General features: G+C 36.3%; 1 protein-coding gene across 1 annotated transcript in view; it reads left to right on the top strand.

The window, feature by feature from the left end:
- Nucleotides 1–4626: 4626 nt before the first annotated feature.
- REC114 (REC114 meiotic recombination protein) overlaps nucleotides 4627–20583 on the top strand; it is a 101100-nt gene continuing 85143 nt past the window's right edge. The window contains exon 1 of the mRNA XM_051982330.1: nucleotides 4627–4803. Within this exon, the coding sequence (XP_051838290.1) occupies nucleotides 4666–4803 (138 nt within the window). The 5' untranslated portion in view covers nucleotides 4627–4665. The remainder of the gene's footprint in view (nucleotides 4804–20583) is intronic.

The raw sequence follows: 20583 nt of genomic DNA, 5'->3' as shown, positions 1-20583 counted from the left end.
ATTTCACTGTTCCTTCTTTATTCTGTATGAAGTTGTATACATGTGTAGTTTTCCTTCTAGCTTATAAACTCCATGAAAGCACACTTGCTTATTCATCACAACAGGGTCTTGTAATAATAATAATAATAATAGATATTTATATATTATTTAATATTCATTAGCTCATTTGGAACTCATGATAACCCTGTAAGATTGGTTATATAGCTATATTTATTATTCCCACTTTACAGATGAGGTGTGAGAGAAATATAAGGTAAACATTAAAAAGCAATTATATGGGACTCAAAAAGGTCAAACCATTTACTTCTCATATTTGAAAATATAAGCTGTATTCTTATTACTGTCATCATTTAGATAGGTTGAAAGAAAGACTTGGACTGAGCAAAGTATGATGTGGTGATTAAAAAAATAAAACTGTATTTAGAGAGATAAAATGGAGTAATTTCCTCATATGAATGAGGCATAAAAGGAAAAATTGATAGAGAAGAAACTAGTGGGAGGGTGGGTAGTACTGGAATCTTACTCTCATTAGGAATGGGGTAAAGAGGGAACACTCCGATTTGGAACTATGCTCAAAAGTTCTCAAACTGTGCATACCCTAGGATCCAACAGTGTTACTGCTGGGCTTATACCCCAAAGAGATCTTAGAGAAGGTAAAGGGACCTGTATGTGCAAGAATGGTTGTGGCAGCCCTCTTTGTAGTGGCCAGAATCTGGAAACTGAGCAGATCCCCATCAATTGGAGAATGGCTGAATAAATTGTGGTATATGAATGTTATGGAATATTATTGCTCTGTAAGAAATGACCAGCAGGATGAATACAGAGAGGCTTGGAGAGACTTACAGGAATAGATGCTGAGTGAAATGAGCAGAACCAGGAGATCATTATACACTTCAACAACGATACTGTATGAGGATGTATTCTGACGGACCTGGCCATCTTCAACAATGAGATGAACCAAATCAGTTCCAATAGAGCAGTAATGAATTGAACCAGCTACACCCAGCAAAAGAACTCTGGGAGATGACTATGAACCACTACATAGAATTCCCAATCCCTCTCTTTTTGTCCGCCTGCATTTTTGATTTCCTTCACAGGTTAATTGTACACTCTTTCAAAGTCCGATTCTTTTTGTACAGCAAAATAACTGTATGGACATACATATATTGTATTTAACTTATACTTCAACATATTTAACATGTATTGGCCAACCTGGGGGAGGGAGTGGGGGGAAGGAGGGGAAAAACTGGAACAAAAGGTTTTGCAATTGTTAATGCTGAAAAATAACCTATGCATATATCTTGCAAAAAAGCTATAATAAAAAAATTAAAAAGAGGGAACTCTCTCACTCCTCATATACACACATATATATTATGTTCGTATGTGTATATATGTATATGTATTTCTAGAAAGGTATAAAAATCTTCTAAATTCAGAAAGAAATAAAAGGGTAAGGGGCTAGGGTAGAAGAGAGGATAAGGAAGGGGATTTTTGAGGGGTGGATAGGTTAAGGAAAAGGAGGGCAAGGTAGCTGGAAGAAATAAAGCTCAGGAGTGAGGAGAGATAGTGTAAATAGGGTGAGGACAGCGGAAATAAATAGGAAGGAGGAAAATACACAAGCAATTATAACTTAGAATGTGAATTGTATGAATTTGCCTATAAAATGGATAGCAGATTTAAAAATTGAATTCAGCAATATGCTAGTCTAAGATAACATAAAAATGAGCTATATACACAAAGATAAAATAAAGAGCATGAGTAGATTATTATGTAAAAGAGTAGGGGTAGTAATCATGATCTCAGACAGAATTAAAACTAAAATAGATTTAATCAAAAGAGAAAAATAGACAGAGTATACTATGTGTCAGTAATATTATTTAATATTGTTTTAGACATCTAAAATAACTAGACATTATAAAATACCTGAACATATACTCGCCAGAAAAGACATAAGAACTATGTGAATATACACATAAATTCTTTTAACAAATGAACTCAGATCTAAATAACTGAAGTAATATTTATTGTTCATGGGTAGGTAAAGACAATATAATCTTTAAAATTAGAATTTTACCTACTATAAATATTCAGTGTCACCCCAATTAAACTGCTGAAAGTTGTTTTATTGAGTTAGCAAAAAAAAAAAAAAAAAAAAAAAAAACATAATCAAGAACTTCAAAGAAACCAAGGGAAAAAAAGATGTAAAGGAAATAGATTCAGCAGTATCAGACTTTAAACTATATTATAAGGTGAGAGAGCAATATTGAGGTGGTTCTTCTCTAATCACTCCTCCTGTCTAATTTAATGACACGTAAAGGCATCTAGGTTTAATAATGAATAGAGTATTAAACTGGGCACCAGGAAGAGCTTTTAAAAAAAAAAAAAAAAAGGCCCAGGTCTCCCACTGCATCCAGAGCTACCTCCAGTGCTCCTGTTCCACATCTAGCCACTGGACCCAGATGGCTCTGGAGGGGAAAGTGAGGCTGGTGACCTTTCCCAGCTCTCCCTCACTTCAGTTCACTCACATGTCGTGGTGTCACCTCCCTGATGTCCTGGGCTTCTTGAAGAATGAAGAACTACAATAAGCCTCAGATACTAAGTAGTTGTTGCCTGAAGCAAGTCACTTAATTAATTTCTCTGTTTCCTCCTCCCTGAGCTTTTACAAGAGTTTAGATTTTATTTCTCTTTTTCAGTCTAAATCTGTGTTTCACTCAGTGTGAGGGATTCCAAGTGTGGAACCTCTCTTCACTAATACAGAATGGCAAAAAAAAAAAAAACAAAACTAATACAGAATGGCAACTACTACAACAATTATGATTTTAGAATGCTACCTGGAGTTTTAAGAAATAAGGTCATCTGCTTAGAGTCATATAACCAGGATGTGTTAGAAGAATAATTTGAAGACATATTACTGATGCTAAGATCCACCACCTACTCCTCATATCAATTTGTCTCTGCTCTGTTTATATGAATTGCTTAGGACATTGATAAAAAAACTTTGACTATGCATGGAAATATAGATGAAAGCTTCTTAAGGGAAGGAGTTATTTCATTTTTTTGTTTTTACACACTGTTGGTGCTCAATGTATTTAGATACTTGAACTTGAACAAAATACTTGCATTCTGTTACTCTGCATCCCATTTTTTGATGTTTTTTTTTTTTCATTTGTGTATAAAATTTATTCTTTTAAGTTAAAATTGTAGTGTGCATGCCTGGATTCTGCTTTAAATAAGTTTTCCTATTTTTTCATGTTTATAATTTTTACAACGATAATGTGACATTATGTTGAAATATTTTAACAATTCACCAATATTTGTACATTGAGTTTATTTCTAATATTTTGTTACCACAAATAATGCGTTTGATCAATATTACTACAGTCATACATCGTCTGTGCTCCCTCCCCCTCCCCATCAAGAACTCTTATGGGTTGGCCAATGCTGAGATCACTGGTTAAAGATTCGTAGCTTCACAGCTCTAACAGTGTTGAGCTAGTCAGTTTGTCTAATTATTTACCAAGCTAATGAACTGTCTGTGAATCTACAAACTGAATTAAAAGAAGAGGTTGATATTTAAGATAAGGAAACCTATCACTTTGACAAGAGAAAAGGGGAGAGGGAGGCATAGAATGTATTTGTGGTACAAAGGAGGCAGTCCAATTTGGGAAGGGGAACAATATGAGAATTATGTCCACATTAACACCCGTTTTAAAAAATGGCATCACAATGCGTTACTTTTGTAGCTCTCCCCCCTACTAGATTTTAAGCTCCATTGAATGTAATATCTTGTTTATTTTTCCACATTCACATAGTTGATCTTTAACAATATTGAAGCTTAATCTGAAGGGGAAAAAATTTCTCTTAGGCCCTCAGTTTCCTTACTTGTAAAATGCCCTTCGAGGTCCCTTCCAATTCAAATGTCTGTTTGTTCCTAAGATTGATTAATAGAATCGCGGAAGCCCCAGGTCCTTCTTGGGAACTTTCCCTTTAAATCCAGACGTCTTACGTCTTTGTGGGAATATGTGGAGGTAGCATGCGAGCAGCCCAAGCGCCGCTGCGTCCTCGATAGACTTCAATGGCTCCCCGTCAGTAGAGGATCCAGTGTAAAACGCCCTTTAAAGTTCCAAACCCTCCTCCCCAACCCTCCCTGCCCTCGAAGTTCACAGCCCACTCTTCCAAAGTACTCTCTGCCCCAGTAGGAGCCCCTCCGAGCCCTGGGCCACGTGCGGAATGCTCATTTCTACGGGTCTTCCTTCAGTCCTACCTAAAATCCCACCTTCTAGGGAAGGAAGTCTTTCCCTCGGTTCTCGTGACTCCCCCGCCTTAATTCCATTCCTCCTGCAGTGAGCGGGTTTGGACGCGCTGGCCAGCTTCCTCATTAGACTGGAAGCGCCTGTGGGGCTGGCGCCACCTTGTCCCTTCAGCCACCGCGGCGCACAGTGCCGCACGTGGGAGGGCCTCATAAGATAAATGCTTGGAGGCCACGTGCGCACTTTCCCGGACCAGGAGGGCGCGTGCCCAGGATGCGGCTTTTCATTGGTCACCCTTAGGCCAGGAGGCGGTGCCGGAATGAGCTCGCTCCAGGATTGGCTAGCTATGGGGCTGATCCCTGGGGTCCGGGAAGATTAGGGGAAGACAAAGAGGCACAAGTGGACCACTGTGGTCATGGCGCAGACGTTGAGGGCTCCGGCCTCTGAGCAGTGGCCCTTGAAGCGCTATGGCCGCTTCGTGCCCGCGGGCACTGACCGCTTCGGGGCTGCCTCTGAAGCGCAGTCGGACTCGGAGTCCTCGACCTCTTGGAAGGTGAGGGGTTGGGGGAGGGGCGGCGCTGTCGGGGAGGGCCGGGCGAGTCTGGGGGCACTGAGCTTCGTCTTCCAGCCAGAGTGAACGAGTTAGGGAAAGGGTGGGGGACCCTAGGCCTTCCTCAGCTGTTAAGTAAGGGTATTTAAGTCGCTTTTTCAGGGTGGTGAGGATAAAATGAGACCTTAAAACATAAATACCGAATAATACATTATTAACATCATATGAGCATGCGTTATTACATTTTATATGACTGTGTATATGGCCTATACCATTGAATATATCTAGTAAATTTATATGAATAGATATTGTTCATTCGTTTAAGTTGTGTCCAACTCCCCGGGATCCCCTTTGGTGTTCTTTTGGCAAAGATACTGGAATGATTTTTCATTTCCTTCAACAATTCATTTTACAGATGAGGAAACTGAGGCAAAAGGCATTAAGTGACCTGCCCAGGTTCATACAGCTAGTGAGTGTCTGAGACTGCATTTGAACTCAGATCTGACTTACTCCAGGTCTGGTCCTCTATTCACGGTCCCACCTAGCTGCCCAATATTCATATAAGTATATTTATAAAATATATTTAAAAATATTTATCCAAATTAGTATTAATATAAATTAACGTAAAAGAGAATATTACTCTAAATATAAGATATAATTAAAATAGTATTAAATATAAATTTGTAAATATAACTATACTTATGAATAGCTGCATTGAAAAAATTAAATATGTTATAGTTATGAATATATGTTTAATATATAAATTGTGTTTAATATTTCTATAAACTTACAAATATATGGATTACTTGCTGTCTAGAGGAAAGGGGTAAGGGAGGAAGGAAGGGAGAAAAAAGTTAGTACACAAGGTTTTACAAGGGTGAATGTTGAAAATTATGCATGTGTTTTGAAAAAAAGTTTTAACTAAAAGAAAATTATATTCTATTGGGAGAATAAAACACAAGTAAATAAATAAATTTACAAATACAAATACATAAAACACATGTAAATGCTAGCATTTATTATTAAAATCATCTCTCACTCCCTCAAGATATCCATTCTGTAGCAAAGTTTGTTTTCTACCTTCACATAAAATGTTCCTTTTGGTCACACAGCTCCCATTTTGTTGCAGACCCTCATCCCCTCCAGGGAATTTGGAACTGTGCCCAAAGGGCTATTAAACTTTTGGGGCCCTTTTTAATATCCCTTTTTAATACTTAAATACCAAATTGTTCTCCAGAATGGTTAGACCAGTTCACAATTCCACCAGCAATGCATTAGTGTTCCAATCTTTCTACTTATTCTCCAGCATTTGTTATTTGTTATTTGTTAATCTTAGCAACAAAACCTCTTACTTTACTGTTGGATAAAATAGATTTCTGCATCCAAATGAGAGTGTTCTCTCTCCCTCCTTTTCTCCATTTTCTTCCTCACTGTTCTTCCTTGGATTATTCTTTTATGTGAAAGAATTTTCCCCTTCTGCCTCTCCTTTTTCTTCTCCCAATGCATCCCTCTTTATCAAACCTCTATTTTTTTTAGATCCATAATCTACTTGATGCCTCCTTCTAACTGCCATAGTGATAAAATTCTTAGGAGTTATGTGCATCATCTTTGCATAGGGAATGTAAACAGTTTAATTTACTTAAGTCAATTATGATTTTTTTCATGTTTATCTTTTTGTGCTCATTTAAATCTTTTGTTGAAATGTCTTATTTTCTTTTTAACCTCTGTTCTTTTCATCAGAAATTTAAAAAAAATTCCTCTTTCATTAAATGTCCATTTTCTCCCCCTGAAAGATTATACTCAGTTTTGCTTGTTAGTTTGTTCTTGGTTATAATTCTATCTCTTTTGCTTCCTAAAATATCAGATTCTACATCTTTCACTCCTTTATTATTGAAACTGCTAAATCTCATGTGATCTGGACTGTGACTTCTCAGTATTTGAATAGCCTTTTTTTACTTCTTTCAGTATTTTTTTCCTTAACCTATAATCTCTCAAATTTAGCTATTATATTCCTGGGAGTTTCCATTCTGGGATCTCTTTCAGGAGATCCTGTAAGTATCTGTATCCTTAAGAGATTTTTAAAAAAAGAAAAAAAAATTGCAGAAAAATATTTATAGCATCGCTTTGTGGAGACAAAGAATTGGAAATTAAGGGAATGACCATCAATTGGAGAATAGCTAAATAAATTATTGTAATGGAATACTATTGTGCTGTAGGAAATGAAGAAGGAAATGGTTTCAGAAAAACCTGGGAAGACAAATATGAACTGATGCAAAATAAACAGAATCAGGATAATATTGTATATAGAAACAATAATATTGTAATGATAATCAGCTGTGGAAGACTTAGCAATTCTGGTCAGTACAGTGATTCAAGATAGTTCCAAAGTCCTCGTGGCAAAAAATGCTTTTCACCTTCAGAGAGAAAATTGTGAACTTTGAGTATAGATTGAAGCATATTGTTTTACACTTTATTTTTCTTGCTTTTTTGCAAATGGCTAACGTGGAAATATGTTTTGCGTAACTTCATATGTATAATGGGAATCATGTGTCTTGCCTTCTCATTAAGTGGGGGAAGAATATAAATAATTTGATACTGAAAATTAAAAAAAAATAAGAATATTAGTTCATTTTTAACATGTCCTATTCTACTTGCTCTGTATGTTTACGTCTTGTATTTACATTTCAGAATTCTTAGTTATAGTCATTTTATTAGGGATGCTTGAAACTTTTCTTTTTTCTTGTAGTTATTTCCAACTTTGCAGGGCAAATTATTCTTGATTGTAAGCCTGTATAAGCCTGTGATTAAGCTTCAGGTTTTGTGTGACTCTGACTAGAGTTCCTTAGTATTTAACCTATTCTTTTTTTCTGGATGCTTGTAGTAATTTTTCTTGAGGGGGATTTCTTCTAGATATTCACGTACTATTTTTTCCTTTGAGTCTCTGCTTATAATTGTTACAGAATTATTCTACTTTGGGGGCATCTCTAGGCTCACAATCTAAAAAATATATCATATGGGCTTTTCTTTGATTTGCCCATTTTTCCATCTTTAGAGCCTGAATGGAGGGTTTCTGTCAGGATTGGGCTAGTCAGGATGGGGTAATCAACCCTATTTGGTATTGTCAGAAGTCCCCTAAATTTTTGTGCTGTTCTCCCAAGTCTCAGGGTTAGGTTCTGTTGGATCTTTGAGGTTCTGAATATTGGGTCATCAGTACCTTCCAGAGGCTATACTTCTTCGTGGCATATGTCTGATATTCTGGGAAGCTCTTAGGAGCAATATCTTTTCTGGCATTCTCTTTCAGAACTTTTGGCTGACTTTTTGCAGTTTTTTATGCAATTATGGAGACCTTTTGCAAGTAATTCACTTATTTATTATAGTTGGTTTTGGAGTTCTCTATTGTCAGGTCAGTCATCAAGTGTGTATGTTATAGGGACTGTGCTTAACACTGGATATACAAATACAAACATTAAATAGTCTTTACTCTCAAGAAACTTACATGCCAGTGAAGTATTAGAATCTTTACAAAGTGATGTCAGTTGCCTAATTTAGCATGGTACTTAGCAAATCCTCTAGCTCACTAATGTATTTAAGTACTCATTGGAGTTCACAAGTATGGAAGATTCAAAATGGAGAAAATAATAGCTCCTACCTTCCATGTTTGTTATTAAAATAAAAGATATTTGTAAAGTGTTTTGCATATCTTAAAAGTACAACATAAATACTAGCTATTATCTTTATTAAGAGGGACTTTTCCTTTTAAATAGAAGCTACGTTTCCTTCTGTCATTCTGAAATGTCTGGTAGAGGGTGGGATAAAGAGGACCCCGCATGGACCCTGAGGACCAGCTGCTAGGCAGTTATCCCTGCCTACTTCTGTCTCGGGAACTCCCTGCCTCCTCTTGCTAGTTGCATTGTCCCAACTTCTACCTGAATCTGCTATGGTATTGCCATTTTTATAATGGGCAGTGGGAGGAAACAACCTTTCCTAGTAAGTTTAGTAGCATTTTGAAAATGAAGCCTTGAACTTTTCATGGAAATTACAGGTGCAGATTGAGCCTGTAAGAGAAAACTTCCCCAGGGTGTACCTCTTATCAGAGCGTAGAATCCATATTTAGATCTAGTGAGATCATTTAATTTCACTCTCCACATCCTCTCCCCTTGTCAACTTACCCGAACCCAAGTCTTGGTTGCCTTTTCTATCTACCTTCTTTGCTTCTGTTTTGCTAAATCATGCTGGAAGGAATCACATCTCTGCATTACGAGTCCACTAGTTCCAGGTTCATTTGGGCCTTCGTGGCTGCCCGGCATCTCTTTTATTATTCCCTGCTTGACTTTCACAACCCAATGCAGCAGCTGTTCTAAACAGTTTCATCTCTCCCAAGCCCCTTATGCAGCCCTCTTTCTTTTCTCTCTTAGCCAAAGGTCTTGACAGGTTATTTGTTGACAAGAAGATACAAAGAAAGAAGTGAAAATTAGTCTTTAGCTTCAAGGCACATAATTTCTGTTGGAGAAGTGTATGTAGCAGGGTACAAATAAAGTAGATGAGAGATTGTTTTAGGGGAGCAGAGTGATGGACAAACCAGGACAGGTTTTACTTAGAAGATGGTACATTAATGGAGCCTTGAAGACTGGGGCTTCTAAACAATGGCAAGTACAAGGGAAATGGAGAGGAGACTCAGGTATGAGTAACAAGAGCAAGAAGGCACTGAAGAGTGTATATAATAAAGTTAGAAAGGTGGGTTGGGCCAGGTGCTAAAGGACTTTAAATGCCAAAAAGAAAAGAATGTTTTAGTAACCTTTGAAGAAGTCAGAAATGAGTGTGATTATTGTTCCCCAAGAAAGTTTTTCTTTAAATGAGAGAGATGTCAAGATATGAGAAAGGCAAGGCAAGAATTGAACGTGGGAAATCGCAGAGGGGGACAGATTGCAGTGTTCTGATTAGCTCTGCAGGTAGTTTCACTCTACAGAGAAACAAAAGAGTTGGTTACTGAATTAAGTCTGAGCCCGAAAAGAGCTGATTCTGTTACTCCAGCCAAATGGGATTGCTGACTTAGTCCAGGATATAGCCCCTTTAGCATTCTCACAAAGAACCAAAAGAAATGGAAAATGGCAAAAGATTCAGTCTATAGATGAGCTTCCTTTGTAATGTGGTCTCTGATGTTGCCAATCATTCAGGTAAAGACAAGCTCAGGCCACATTCCTCAAAGATTCATTTATTTACTCATTGCGTCAGTTGTGACCATTTGTAGGAAGAACTAGATCATAGCTAAATTTAGAATTCTACTATACAATAAGATAATGCACAGATATCTCAATGGTCAGTTGTGACCATTTGTAGGAAGAACTAGATCATAGCTAAATTTAGAATTCTACTATACAATAAGATAATGCACAGATATCTCAAGCCCCTAAATCCAGGGAAGGTGGCCTAAGAGAACACTTTCTGCAAAATGCTCTGTGACTGTCCTTGCTATTCTAGCTACATTAATTTTGTCCTTTTAGTTTCATGTAATCAAAGTTCCCTGTTTTATCTTTTGTAATTGCTGCTATCTCTTGTTTGATTAAGAATACATTGCCTGCTGAACATGTAAGAAATAGACAATTAGCTAATCTTTTTTGTAATATGATTTTTAAGGTCATAAATCATTTAGAAATATTGTGGAATGTAATGTAAGGTGTTTTTGTACAGAATTAGTTCCCAGATATTCTTTCCTTCCTCAAATATTGACTTCAACACTATTCCATAGCTCCTTTCAATAACATCTTGGGCTGATTGAATCCTGGAACTGAATTAGGATGACATTTCTCATTCCTTTTCCCAGCGTTGAGACCCTTGGTCTTCACAAAGATTGGATCTTATTGAGACTAGGTCCCTTTGTTTGTAAAACTTTTTAGTAGTGTTTATAAAGAGAAAAGTCTTTCAGTAGTTTTGGGTTTGGTATTGGGCCACAGGAGTGACAAAGTGGATAGAACTCCAGGTGGGGAATTCTTTCTCATCTTTCTGAGTTCAAATCCAGCCCGAGACACTAATTGTGGGGCCCTGGGTATTTCACTTAATCCTGCTTGCTTCAGTTTACTCATCTGTAAAACAAGCTGGAGGAGGAGATAGCCAACAGATCTTCTCTGTCATTGTAGCAGCTTTCTGTGATGGAGCGCCTTCTCTTTTGCTTACTCATTTTTAGCAGCTTATTTCCTGGTGGTTAATTTTATTATAGAATTGGATACTACTTCTGAGGGATGGGAGGTAATATCTCAGGCTTCTTGAGCTTCGGCCAGAGGCCTGACCTTAGCTTCTTCTCTCTCCCCTGAACCTCCAGCATTTAGTCAGTGGGGCAGTTAATCTGAAGCTTTCTTAGTCCTTGTGGTTTCCAGCAGCTGTTGCCCCGACTCCCCCTGCCTTGGAACCAAACCAGGGGCTCTTCTCCTTTGAGGGAGTGGTCAGCAGGGCCCTTGGTGCTCCTCTTTGATGGCAGGCCCAGCCTGCTTGCTCCCCTTTGTTTGTGCCCATAGTTTGGGTGGGCCCCTCCACCTCCAGCGCAGTACCTCCCAGGTTCCCCGACCAGCCATCTGAGCCGGCACCATCCGTGGGCGGCCTTGGGCACTGCTACCTCCAGCACTGGTTTGTCTTCTGAAACAGTCTTAGGCTAGACAGCCGCTGTACCTGGCCTTTAAGTACTTCTGTTCCTCTAAAGTTTTCTTGGAGACATTATTTTAAATTATTTGTGGGGGATTCTGGCAGAGTCAGGTGATTTCTTGCCTTGTTATTTGCATCTTCCTGGAATTCTGGAAGTGAGGTTCTTAATAAAAGATTTGTAAGAATTTTTAATGAGAACCCAATATTTAATTTAACCTATTTCTCTTGAATGCACAAAACTCAGATCTGAGTTTTTCATGCCTATGCTCTGTCTTTCTCATGATAGCCATTAGAATGACTTCTAGTGCCATCCCCTCCACTTATTGGCATTTCACTTGTCTGTGTCTTAATTTCTTCTTTTATAAAAGGAGGATATAGGACTAAATCAGTTGTGAAGTTTGAGTCGAGCCCCTCATTAAACAGATTGCCTTTTATATTTTATGTATTTAGCATCTGTTAATAGATTTCTTATTATTCATTTCAAAATGATTTTTAAACGTTAATTTAAGTGATGACTTGCTTTTAAATGAAATTTAATACAGGTTTTTCAAACTGCAAGATTAATAAGATATAACCTATTTGGCTATGCCAAATTTCTTTGACATAGTTTCTCTTTTTCTAATAGGAAAAAGGGTCAGTTTATATTTTAATAACTGGAACAAAAATGATTGACCTACTTGTGTCATTTTTTAAGTAAAAGAAAGGTAATATAAGATTTTTGCTTTGAAATGAATTTTAAATGAAGAAATCCAGATTCTAATAGGAATTTATGCTTTGGATTCTTTTAACATTTTTAAAGAAATTTCATGACACAAAATAAAGTCACATTTAAATTACTATGTCTGCCTCATTATCTGACCACAACATTCATTACTAATTTGTGCTTGCTTCATCACAGGATAGTTCAATTGTGTGGGTAATTACACCGCAAGAAAATAATAATTTTAATCCTAATTTGAGAGGATTAGTAAAACACTATTAAAATGATAGAAAAAGTATTAACACTGTCTTTGAATCTGATCATTTCCCTTTTCCCTGAGAAATATTACAATAGGGGACAGTGTAACACCTCACTACATCGTTTTTTATAGGAAAACACATCTAAACAACTGACTTAAAGTCTTTTCATTCATAAGTGGGGATGACTTATGATTTCTTCTGTTTGCTTGAAGCAATAACTGAATTTCATTGTGACAAATGTGTTTTTCCCATGAAGGATAGTGGTAGATAAGAGTTCAGTATCTATTTGCAAAAATAAACTCCTAAATATTGAACTTTTTCTGTGTGTCTCCAGGGAAAAAATGTGATCTAAGAAGTTTTTAGTAGGCTTAGTAACAAATGACTAGTTTAAAGATATAATAGTTGCCATGAGATTTTTTTAAAAGCCTGTTTTTTTTATATGATTTCATCACTGTGTATGAGTTCCTGTAACTCCTCCATTCAGTTTTAACCATTATGACTCTTGTGCATGTTTTTTTTTTTTCCTACTTCATCAAATGAGATAGTATTTGTAAAGCACTTATCACTGTACTTAGCATTAGTAGATACTATTTAAGTGTTTATTTCCCCCTTCTCTTTCCTTTCCTTTTCCTTTTGTCTTTATCTTGAGCATATCATTAAATTGGTTGGCTTTTCCCATTTGACATTTCACATTCTTTACAAATCCATCTCTTTCTCAAGTTATAAATATCTTTGATGTACTTGTTAATTCTTCTTGACTAAAACTCATTGTTAATAATAAGATGGTGAAACTTAGCTACCCACTATATTTCTTTCTATTGCTCTTTGAAGTATCTGTAATTTGAGTTGTTTGTAATCTCTTCTGAGATTTATTTCATTTATTTATTTATCATAATTTATTATAATAATTTATTTATTATATTATTTATTTCATATGGCTAGAAATAGTTTCAATTTCTTCATCTGAGAATTGTTTGTTCATATCTTTTGACCATTTATCAATTGGAGAATGGTTTGATTTCTTATAAATTAGAATCAATTCTCTATATATTTTAGAAATGAGGCCTTTATCAGAACCTTTGATTGTAAAAAAATGTTTTCCCAGTTTATTGCTTCCCTTCTGATCTTGTCTGCAAGTTTTGTTTTATACAAAACCTTTTCAATTTGATAGAATCAAAATTTTCTATTTTGTGATCAATAATGATCTCTAATTCCTCTTTGGTCATAAATTCCTTCCTCTTCCACAGGTCTGAGAGGTAAACTATCCTATGTTTTTCTAATTTATTTGTAATCTCATTCTTTATGCCTAGGTCATGAACCCATTTTTGACCTTATCTTGGTGTATAGTGTTAAGTGTAGGTCAGTGCCTAGTTTCTGCCTTACTAATTTCCAATTTTCCCAGCAGTTTTTATCAAACAGTGAGTTCTTATTCCAAAAACTGGGGTCTTTGGGTTTGTCAAACACTAGATTATTAAAGTTACTGACTTTTGATGGTAGAACTAGATAGTGAAGAAACTGAGAAAAACCAAGAAGTTGTGCTGCTGAAATGAACAGTTCTGGGATGTATATGGGTGTTGGAGTCCAGCTCCTGTAGTGAGATGAAGGATGTGACATACTGGGGCCAGGCAGAGAAGTCCTGGTTATGGACACTTCAAAGTTTATTGATCAGAGGCACAAATATGTATACCTCAAATGCTTATAGGTTTGATACAAAGTACACTCTTTTAAAATTCCTATAGCCTAACAAAATTCTACTATGATGTAAATTATTAAACCCCTTAAGCCCCGATCTTGATTACTTAGACAGAGATGTAAATAGTTGAGATACACATTAGAGTAAAGTTTATTATACCATTATCTCAGTTATCTTTCTCCCAAATACCTTTAGTCTCCTTGTGGACATTCTTTCCTGTCCTAAATCCAAAGGTTTAGTTTTTAATCCAAAGAGTAGTATTTGTATTTTGCTTCAGTCACTAGATTATTAATTTATACTGACAAGCAGTCTCTGCTATTTCAGTAAGGGAGTTTTGGTGAGCCAAATTACTGTAAGACTCAAAACCTGGAATGGAGTCTTGCCTCCTAGACCTCTATAATATGGGTTTTGTTAACTTTGATTTAGTATAGTGGACATACCTAGTTTGAAGAATCAAGAAGTAGAATCTTTGTCCTTCAAAGAAAGAGAAGCAGAATGGATATAGTTGAGAAATTCAAAGACATAAGATATAACAATATTAATTTCTCCTTTAATCCAGATACATATTTCTTTAAAATAATTTGTTTTTAGCTTATTATACAGAAAAGATATTTAGGCTAAAAGAAAAGTTTTTCAGCCAAACACTATTTATGACTGTTAATTGAGGTGACTGAGTCAAATATTGATAGCTGAATTGAAAAAGGATAATTTAATAACCAATAATCACATTCATAGAAATGAGTGTTAAAATTAAGGTTAATCAAATCTCATGATTTGATGCCTAAGATTTTTGCTACAGAGGGCTGGAATGTTTGTTCATCCCTCCCTTCTTTCTTCCTTTCCTTCTTTCTTCCTTCTCTTCTTTCTTCCTTCCCTTCTTTCTTCCTTCCCTTCTTTCTTCCTTCTCTTCCTCCCTCCTTTCCTTCCTTCCTTCTTTCCTTCCTTCCCTCCTTCCTTTTTCCCTCTTTCCTATTATTAGTTTTATCTGAGTGCATTTTAAAATTGTTTTGTTTGCTTTCCCATAAAACATCAGGACCTTTCTATTCATGAAAATAAAATCCTAGACTTGATTTGAAAAGCAAGATCTCTTTTCATTAGTGTGATATAATCTGTAAGTTTATTGAAATAATTCATAAGAGCTTCTTCAGCTACTTAGTAGGGAAGCAGCTAATGACCTATTTGAGATTTTTATTCACTTTAGGATTTTATATTGTAAAATTCAGCAGTTTGGATCAGTATAAAAAGTACGTATGTGAGGAATTTAAGAACTTGCATTTATATTGTGGGCCTTTTTAAAATCTTTAATGACTTTTCATATATATCATGTTTGATGATCACAAGACCAGTAAATGAATAAAATTTAATGTGTTCAAATCTTGTCTCAATACTAAATCACTTAATTGGTAGTTCCAAAGTCATGATCCTATAAAATGTAATTTTGTCTTAATATGCAATTCTAATCAAGCGATTCTCCAATTGATAAACGGTCAAAGAATATGAACAGACAATTTTCAGATGATGAAATTGAAACTATTTCTACTCATGAAAAGATGCTCTAGATCATTATTGATCAGAGAAATGCAAATTAAGACAACTCTGAGATACCACTACATATTGTCACATTGGCTAAGATGACAGGAAAAGATAATGATGAATGTTGGAGGGGATGTTGGGAAACTGGGACACTGATACATTGTTGGTAACTGAGTTATGAACAAATGCAGCCATTCTGGAGAACAATTTGGAACTATACCCAAAGGGCTATCAAACTGTACATACCCTTTGCAGTGTTTCTAGTGGGCCTATACCCCAAAGAGATTTTAAAGGAGGGAAAGGGACCCATATGTGCAAAAATATTTGTGGCAGCCCTCTTTGTAGTGGCAAGAAACTGGAAACTGAATGGATGCCCATCAATTGGAGAATGGCTGAATAAATTGGGGTATATGAATATTATAGAGTATTATTATTCTGTAAGAAATGACTAGGAGGGTGTTTTCAGAAAGGCCTGGAGACACTTACATGAACTGATGCTGAGTGAAGTGAGCAGAACCAGAAGATGATTGTATACTTCAACAACAATACTTTATACGGATGTATTCTGATGGAAGTGGCTCTCTTTGGTAGTGAGAAGATCCAATTCATTTCCATTTGATCAGTGATGAACAGAACCAGCTACACCCAACTTCTTGAAAGAACACTGGGAAATGACTCTGGATTGCTTACATTTTTGTTTTTCTTCCCAGATTATTTTTACCTTTCTAAATCCAATTTTTCTTGTGCAACAAGAAAACTACAAATATGTACACATATATTATATTTAAGGTATACATTAACATGTTTAATATGTATGAGACTGCCTGCCATCTAGGGGAAGGGGTGGAGGAAAAGAAGGGAAAAGTTGGAACAGAAGTGTTTGCAAGGGTCAATGTTGAAAAATTATTCATGCATATGTTTTGTCAATAAAAAACTATAATAATAATAATAATATCCTCAAGGGAAAAATTAAGAAAATTCTAATAATTGTATAATTCATCTTAAATAATTGGAGATATTTTTGTTTAAAGTTATGTATGATATATACATATATATGTATATGCTGATTTTTTTTTCTTTTCTCTTGATACATGAAACCATAGAGCAGTTTTAATTATAAGCCTTCAATACGTCTGATGGGCAGCTAGGTGGCGCAGGATAGAGTGCTGGGCCCTCAGAAGTCAGGAAGACTCATGACCCAGAGTTCAAACGTGGCCTCAGATACTTTCTAAGAGTGGGATCCTGGGCAAGTTACTTAACCTATTGGCAAGTGACTTCACCCTGTTTGCCTCAGTTCCTCATATGTAAAAAAATGAGCTGAAGAAGAATATGGAAACTGCTCCGATATCTTTGCCAAGAAAATGGGACTTTACAAATGGGGTCACAAAAAGCTAGACATGAGTGAAAAAAATGATTGAAGAACAAACATGTTTATGAACTAGATTAAAATGTAATGAGGAAATATTTAACAGAATAAAGATACAATAAAATACATATAATATTAATATGTGATTTTTCTAAGTCAAAATGAGGCCCGCAGGGATCCTCATGTATGCTTCAGTGGTTCCCATTTCCATTTGAATTTGATACCATTGCTGATAGTATATAGTGAATAGAAATTGATGGTACCAAATGTGAAAAATACCACAATGTTATATGAAGTGATACTTGCTTTTTTAGCATAAGCATAAGCCATTGCTGAAAAACTGCTGTGCTATTTCATGTCTTTGAAAGGCATATACCAACTACCATAATACATGCTAGTTTTAATCTGAAAGGTCTGCAATAACTAAGTGGTGTCGATTTTGGATTATATGTAATTTAGCACAACTGACATGCCTGGAAAGTTCAAAACTAATATATGTTACATTTGTTGCATGTTCAGATTTTTGTTCTTGACCTTTAGCTTGGTCACTGAAATAAAAACATTTTTCAACTTTGAATTATTTATTCTGTTTGGATTTAAAATATTTCAAGGAAATGCTTATTTATCAGTTCCTAGAATAAATTTTGACAGCCAGAAATTAACAAGTGCATATTTTGTACAGATATTTGGATTTTGGGGCAGCTGGATGGCGCAGTAGATAGAGCACCAGCCCTGAAGTCAGGAGGACTTGAGTTCAAATATGATCTCAGACACTTAACACTTTCTAACTGTGTGGGCAAGTCACTTAACCTCAATTGCCTCAGCAAAAAAAAAAAAAAAAAAAAAGAGAGAGAGAGAGAGAGGTTTGAATTTCATGTACAGTATAATATCTAGTTTTAATTTTTATTGCATGTTAGAACAATATCAATAGTATAGTGTTATAAGTGTCCTGCGTAGAAAACTGAAATAGTTTTGTGATTCTACTCCACCAGCTTCAAAGAGTAATCTGAAAAATTATGCATTCCAGGAGAGGAGCATGTTGATGTAGAGATATTCTCTTACTCAGGCTCTCCAGTCAGTAGATCCCTAGCCCAAGACCTTAATGGGTAGATGTTGGAATCCTTACTAACTGCTAACTAATTAGAGTTGATCTAATCTTACAAGAAGATTTTGGCCAGAACCTGAAACAAGGTACTAAGTAGAACTAATTAATACAAGGCTTGTGTTCACACCTTTACTCATTGGAGTTCACAAGTATGCCAGCTTCACAAAGTAAACTTTCTAACTTCAAGGGAGTTCACACCTCCCTTAAAGCTCTTTGGGCCAGAGAGTACTATGGGAGAAAACCCATAATCCCATTCTCTCAGAAGATTCGCATATAAGGAGAGAGAGCTATTCGAGAATACATTTTTCCACTTGGCTGGCTGGTGGCAGACGAAGAGCTTTCAGAGGATAAAGCTACGAGTGAGAGTTCTGTGGACAACCAGATTCATCTTCATCTCACACCACTGTGGTAGGTGGCTGGGCTCCTGCACGCCCCCCACTGAGACCAAGCTGGTCTGAAAGACTCACCAGAAAGCTAGCCGAGCCCCAAGAGAAGGAAACAAGAGATTCATTCCATGTCTGTGCTGGTTGGAGGCAGAAGAAAGCAGAGGCAGAGGCTAACGGACAGAACCTTTGGATTTGGAGATATTCGGAGGGCCCTAAGCTAAACCGGCTGTGTTTTGAGAAGAACAAGAATTCCAACATTTGAACTCCTAACAGGTAGATCTCTAACAAGTGGCCAGAAACAGTTCATTCAGATCTGAACAACCAACCAACCACATTCCAGAGGATTATTTAATACTTACCTGGTTTCTGAAGTAGGTTGATAACTTTATGAGTCAAGGAGAACTGGGGTGGGGAAGTGCTACAACTTAGTGCAGCAAATGACTGGACCTGAAGTCTAGTATATCTGTGTTCACACCCAACTGGACAATTTCAGCTAGTAATGTTTGTATCTTGTAGTCCCAACCATATAAATGACTCTGTGATCCTTTGATGGCCAAGATTCTTATTGCCATAAACAGGCTGGTTGTAGTAGGACAGAGAACCTTGTTAGTGAAACTTTTGAAGCCGAGAGACCTATTTTGGCTAGCTGAGAAAAACTGTTAGTTTTTTAGTTCTGCATCTATTGAAAAAGCAGTAGTTGCTCTTATCCAGAAGTCTTTGAGTAAATGAAAATTTGAATGATGCAGAGTACAAGGTAAATAACAATTTATACTATAATGACATTGTAAAATGATTTAGTTCTGATCAACTCAGTGTTCAACCATGATTCCAAAGGATTGATAATGAAACTTCCCATTTCCTGTTGAAAAGTTTAAAGATTAAATATATAGAATGAGACACAATTTTGGCCATGCCCACTATGTATTTGCTGATATAGGAATTTGTTTTGCTCATCTATATATTTTTGTTACAAGAATTTTGTATTTTTCTTTCTTTTTCATTGGGATAGAGGTGGAAATAAGGGAAATAAGTGCTCATTTTTTGAATTTAATTGAAAAATAAAGAATGCAATTGATAAAATTAAATATGTGTGACAAATAAAAACTTAAGTACATTTTATTTGAAAGGGAATGAAAAAGGATGTTATTAGAGTTGACTATCTTAGAATAATTGAGAACATGGGTGATGTACAGTTGTAGTTCTAACAATAGTCTAACTTTGTCCCCGACTGAATTTCTAGCTAGTTTTCTCACATGCAGCAAAACAGAGACATTTGAGTATTATTTCTTCTCCTTACTTCTTTCTCTTGAAACTGTCAAAAATCATGATATAATTGAAGGTTTTAAATTTGGAATTAGAGGGATCTGTTCATATCCTGATATAGCCATTTGTTGTGTGACCTTGAACAAATCAATTAAGTTTTCACTTTCCTCATCTGTGAAATGAAGTAGGTGGGGTGAATTCCCTCCTAGTTTTGAAACTTGTGATCATGTCTTCATAATACAGATAGGGAGTTAGAAGAAGGAAAACAAGGGTGATTGATGAATTGTAATGGACTGAGGCTTGAGTTGATGCACTGAGGTCCCAAGCACATGAGGCTAAATAGTAATTGGACCATACTCTATTAATATATATGCTTGGAGAAAGAATGGCCCCTGCCCACTCTTTGTGCAAGTCCTGATGTGTTGTATGGGAAATGACGTTTTTGGTGGGTGGAGGCAGGGGAGTGGAAAAGGGAAGCGGAAAGAGAGACTGCTGGCTGGCGTCTTGTCACAGCTGCTCTCATTGCTATGGAGACCACCCTTCACCTCCGATCCTCTTTTCACCTGCAATCCCCCTTCACCTCTGCTAGCTGGCTTCCTATGCAGCTGCCCATATTGCTATCGTAATCCTTCTTCACCTCTACTGAGAATAAAGATTGAAAATTTTTCCTTTAACCTGAGTTCCTGACTCCGGCTGATTTTAAATACGCTGTCATCACAATGAATTGTTAGAAATTTAGAAAGGATAGTTCAGTGAGAACAATGGGTATAAACATCCCCTTCCCCAAAAGTCTGTGACCTACTCTCCTACAAAATCATATATTCTAAGGAAAAGTGGGCTCAAG

This window comes from Antechinus flavipes, chromosome 2, assembly GCF_016432865.1.
Source record: "Antechinus flavipes isolate AdamAnt ecotype Samford, QLD, Australia chromosome 2, AdamAnt_v2, whole genome shotgun sequence".
Taxonomy (NCBI): Eukaryota; Metazoa; Chordata; class Mammalia; order Dasyuromorphia; family Dasyuridae; genus Antechinus; species Antechinus flavipes.
The sequence above is the reverse complement of the archived record's forward strand: the minus strand, read 5'-3'. Positions and strand labels throughout refer to the sequence as shown.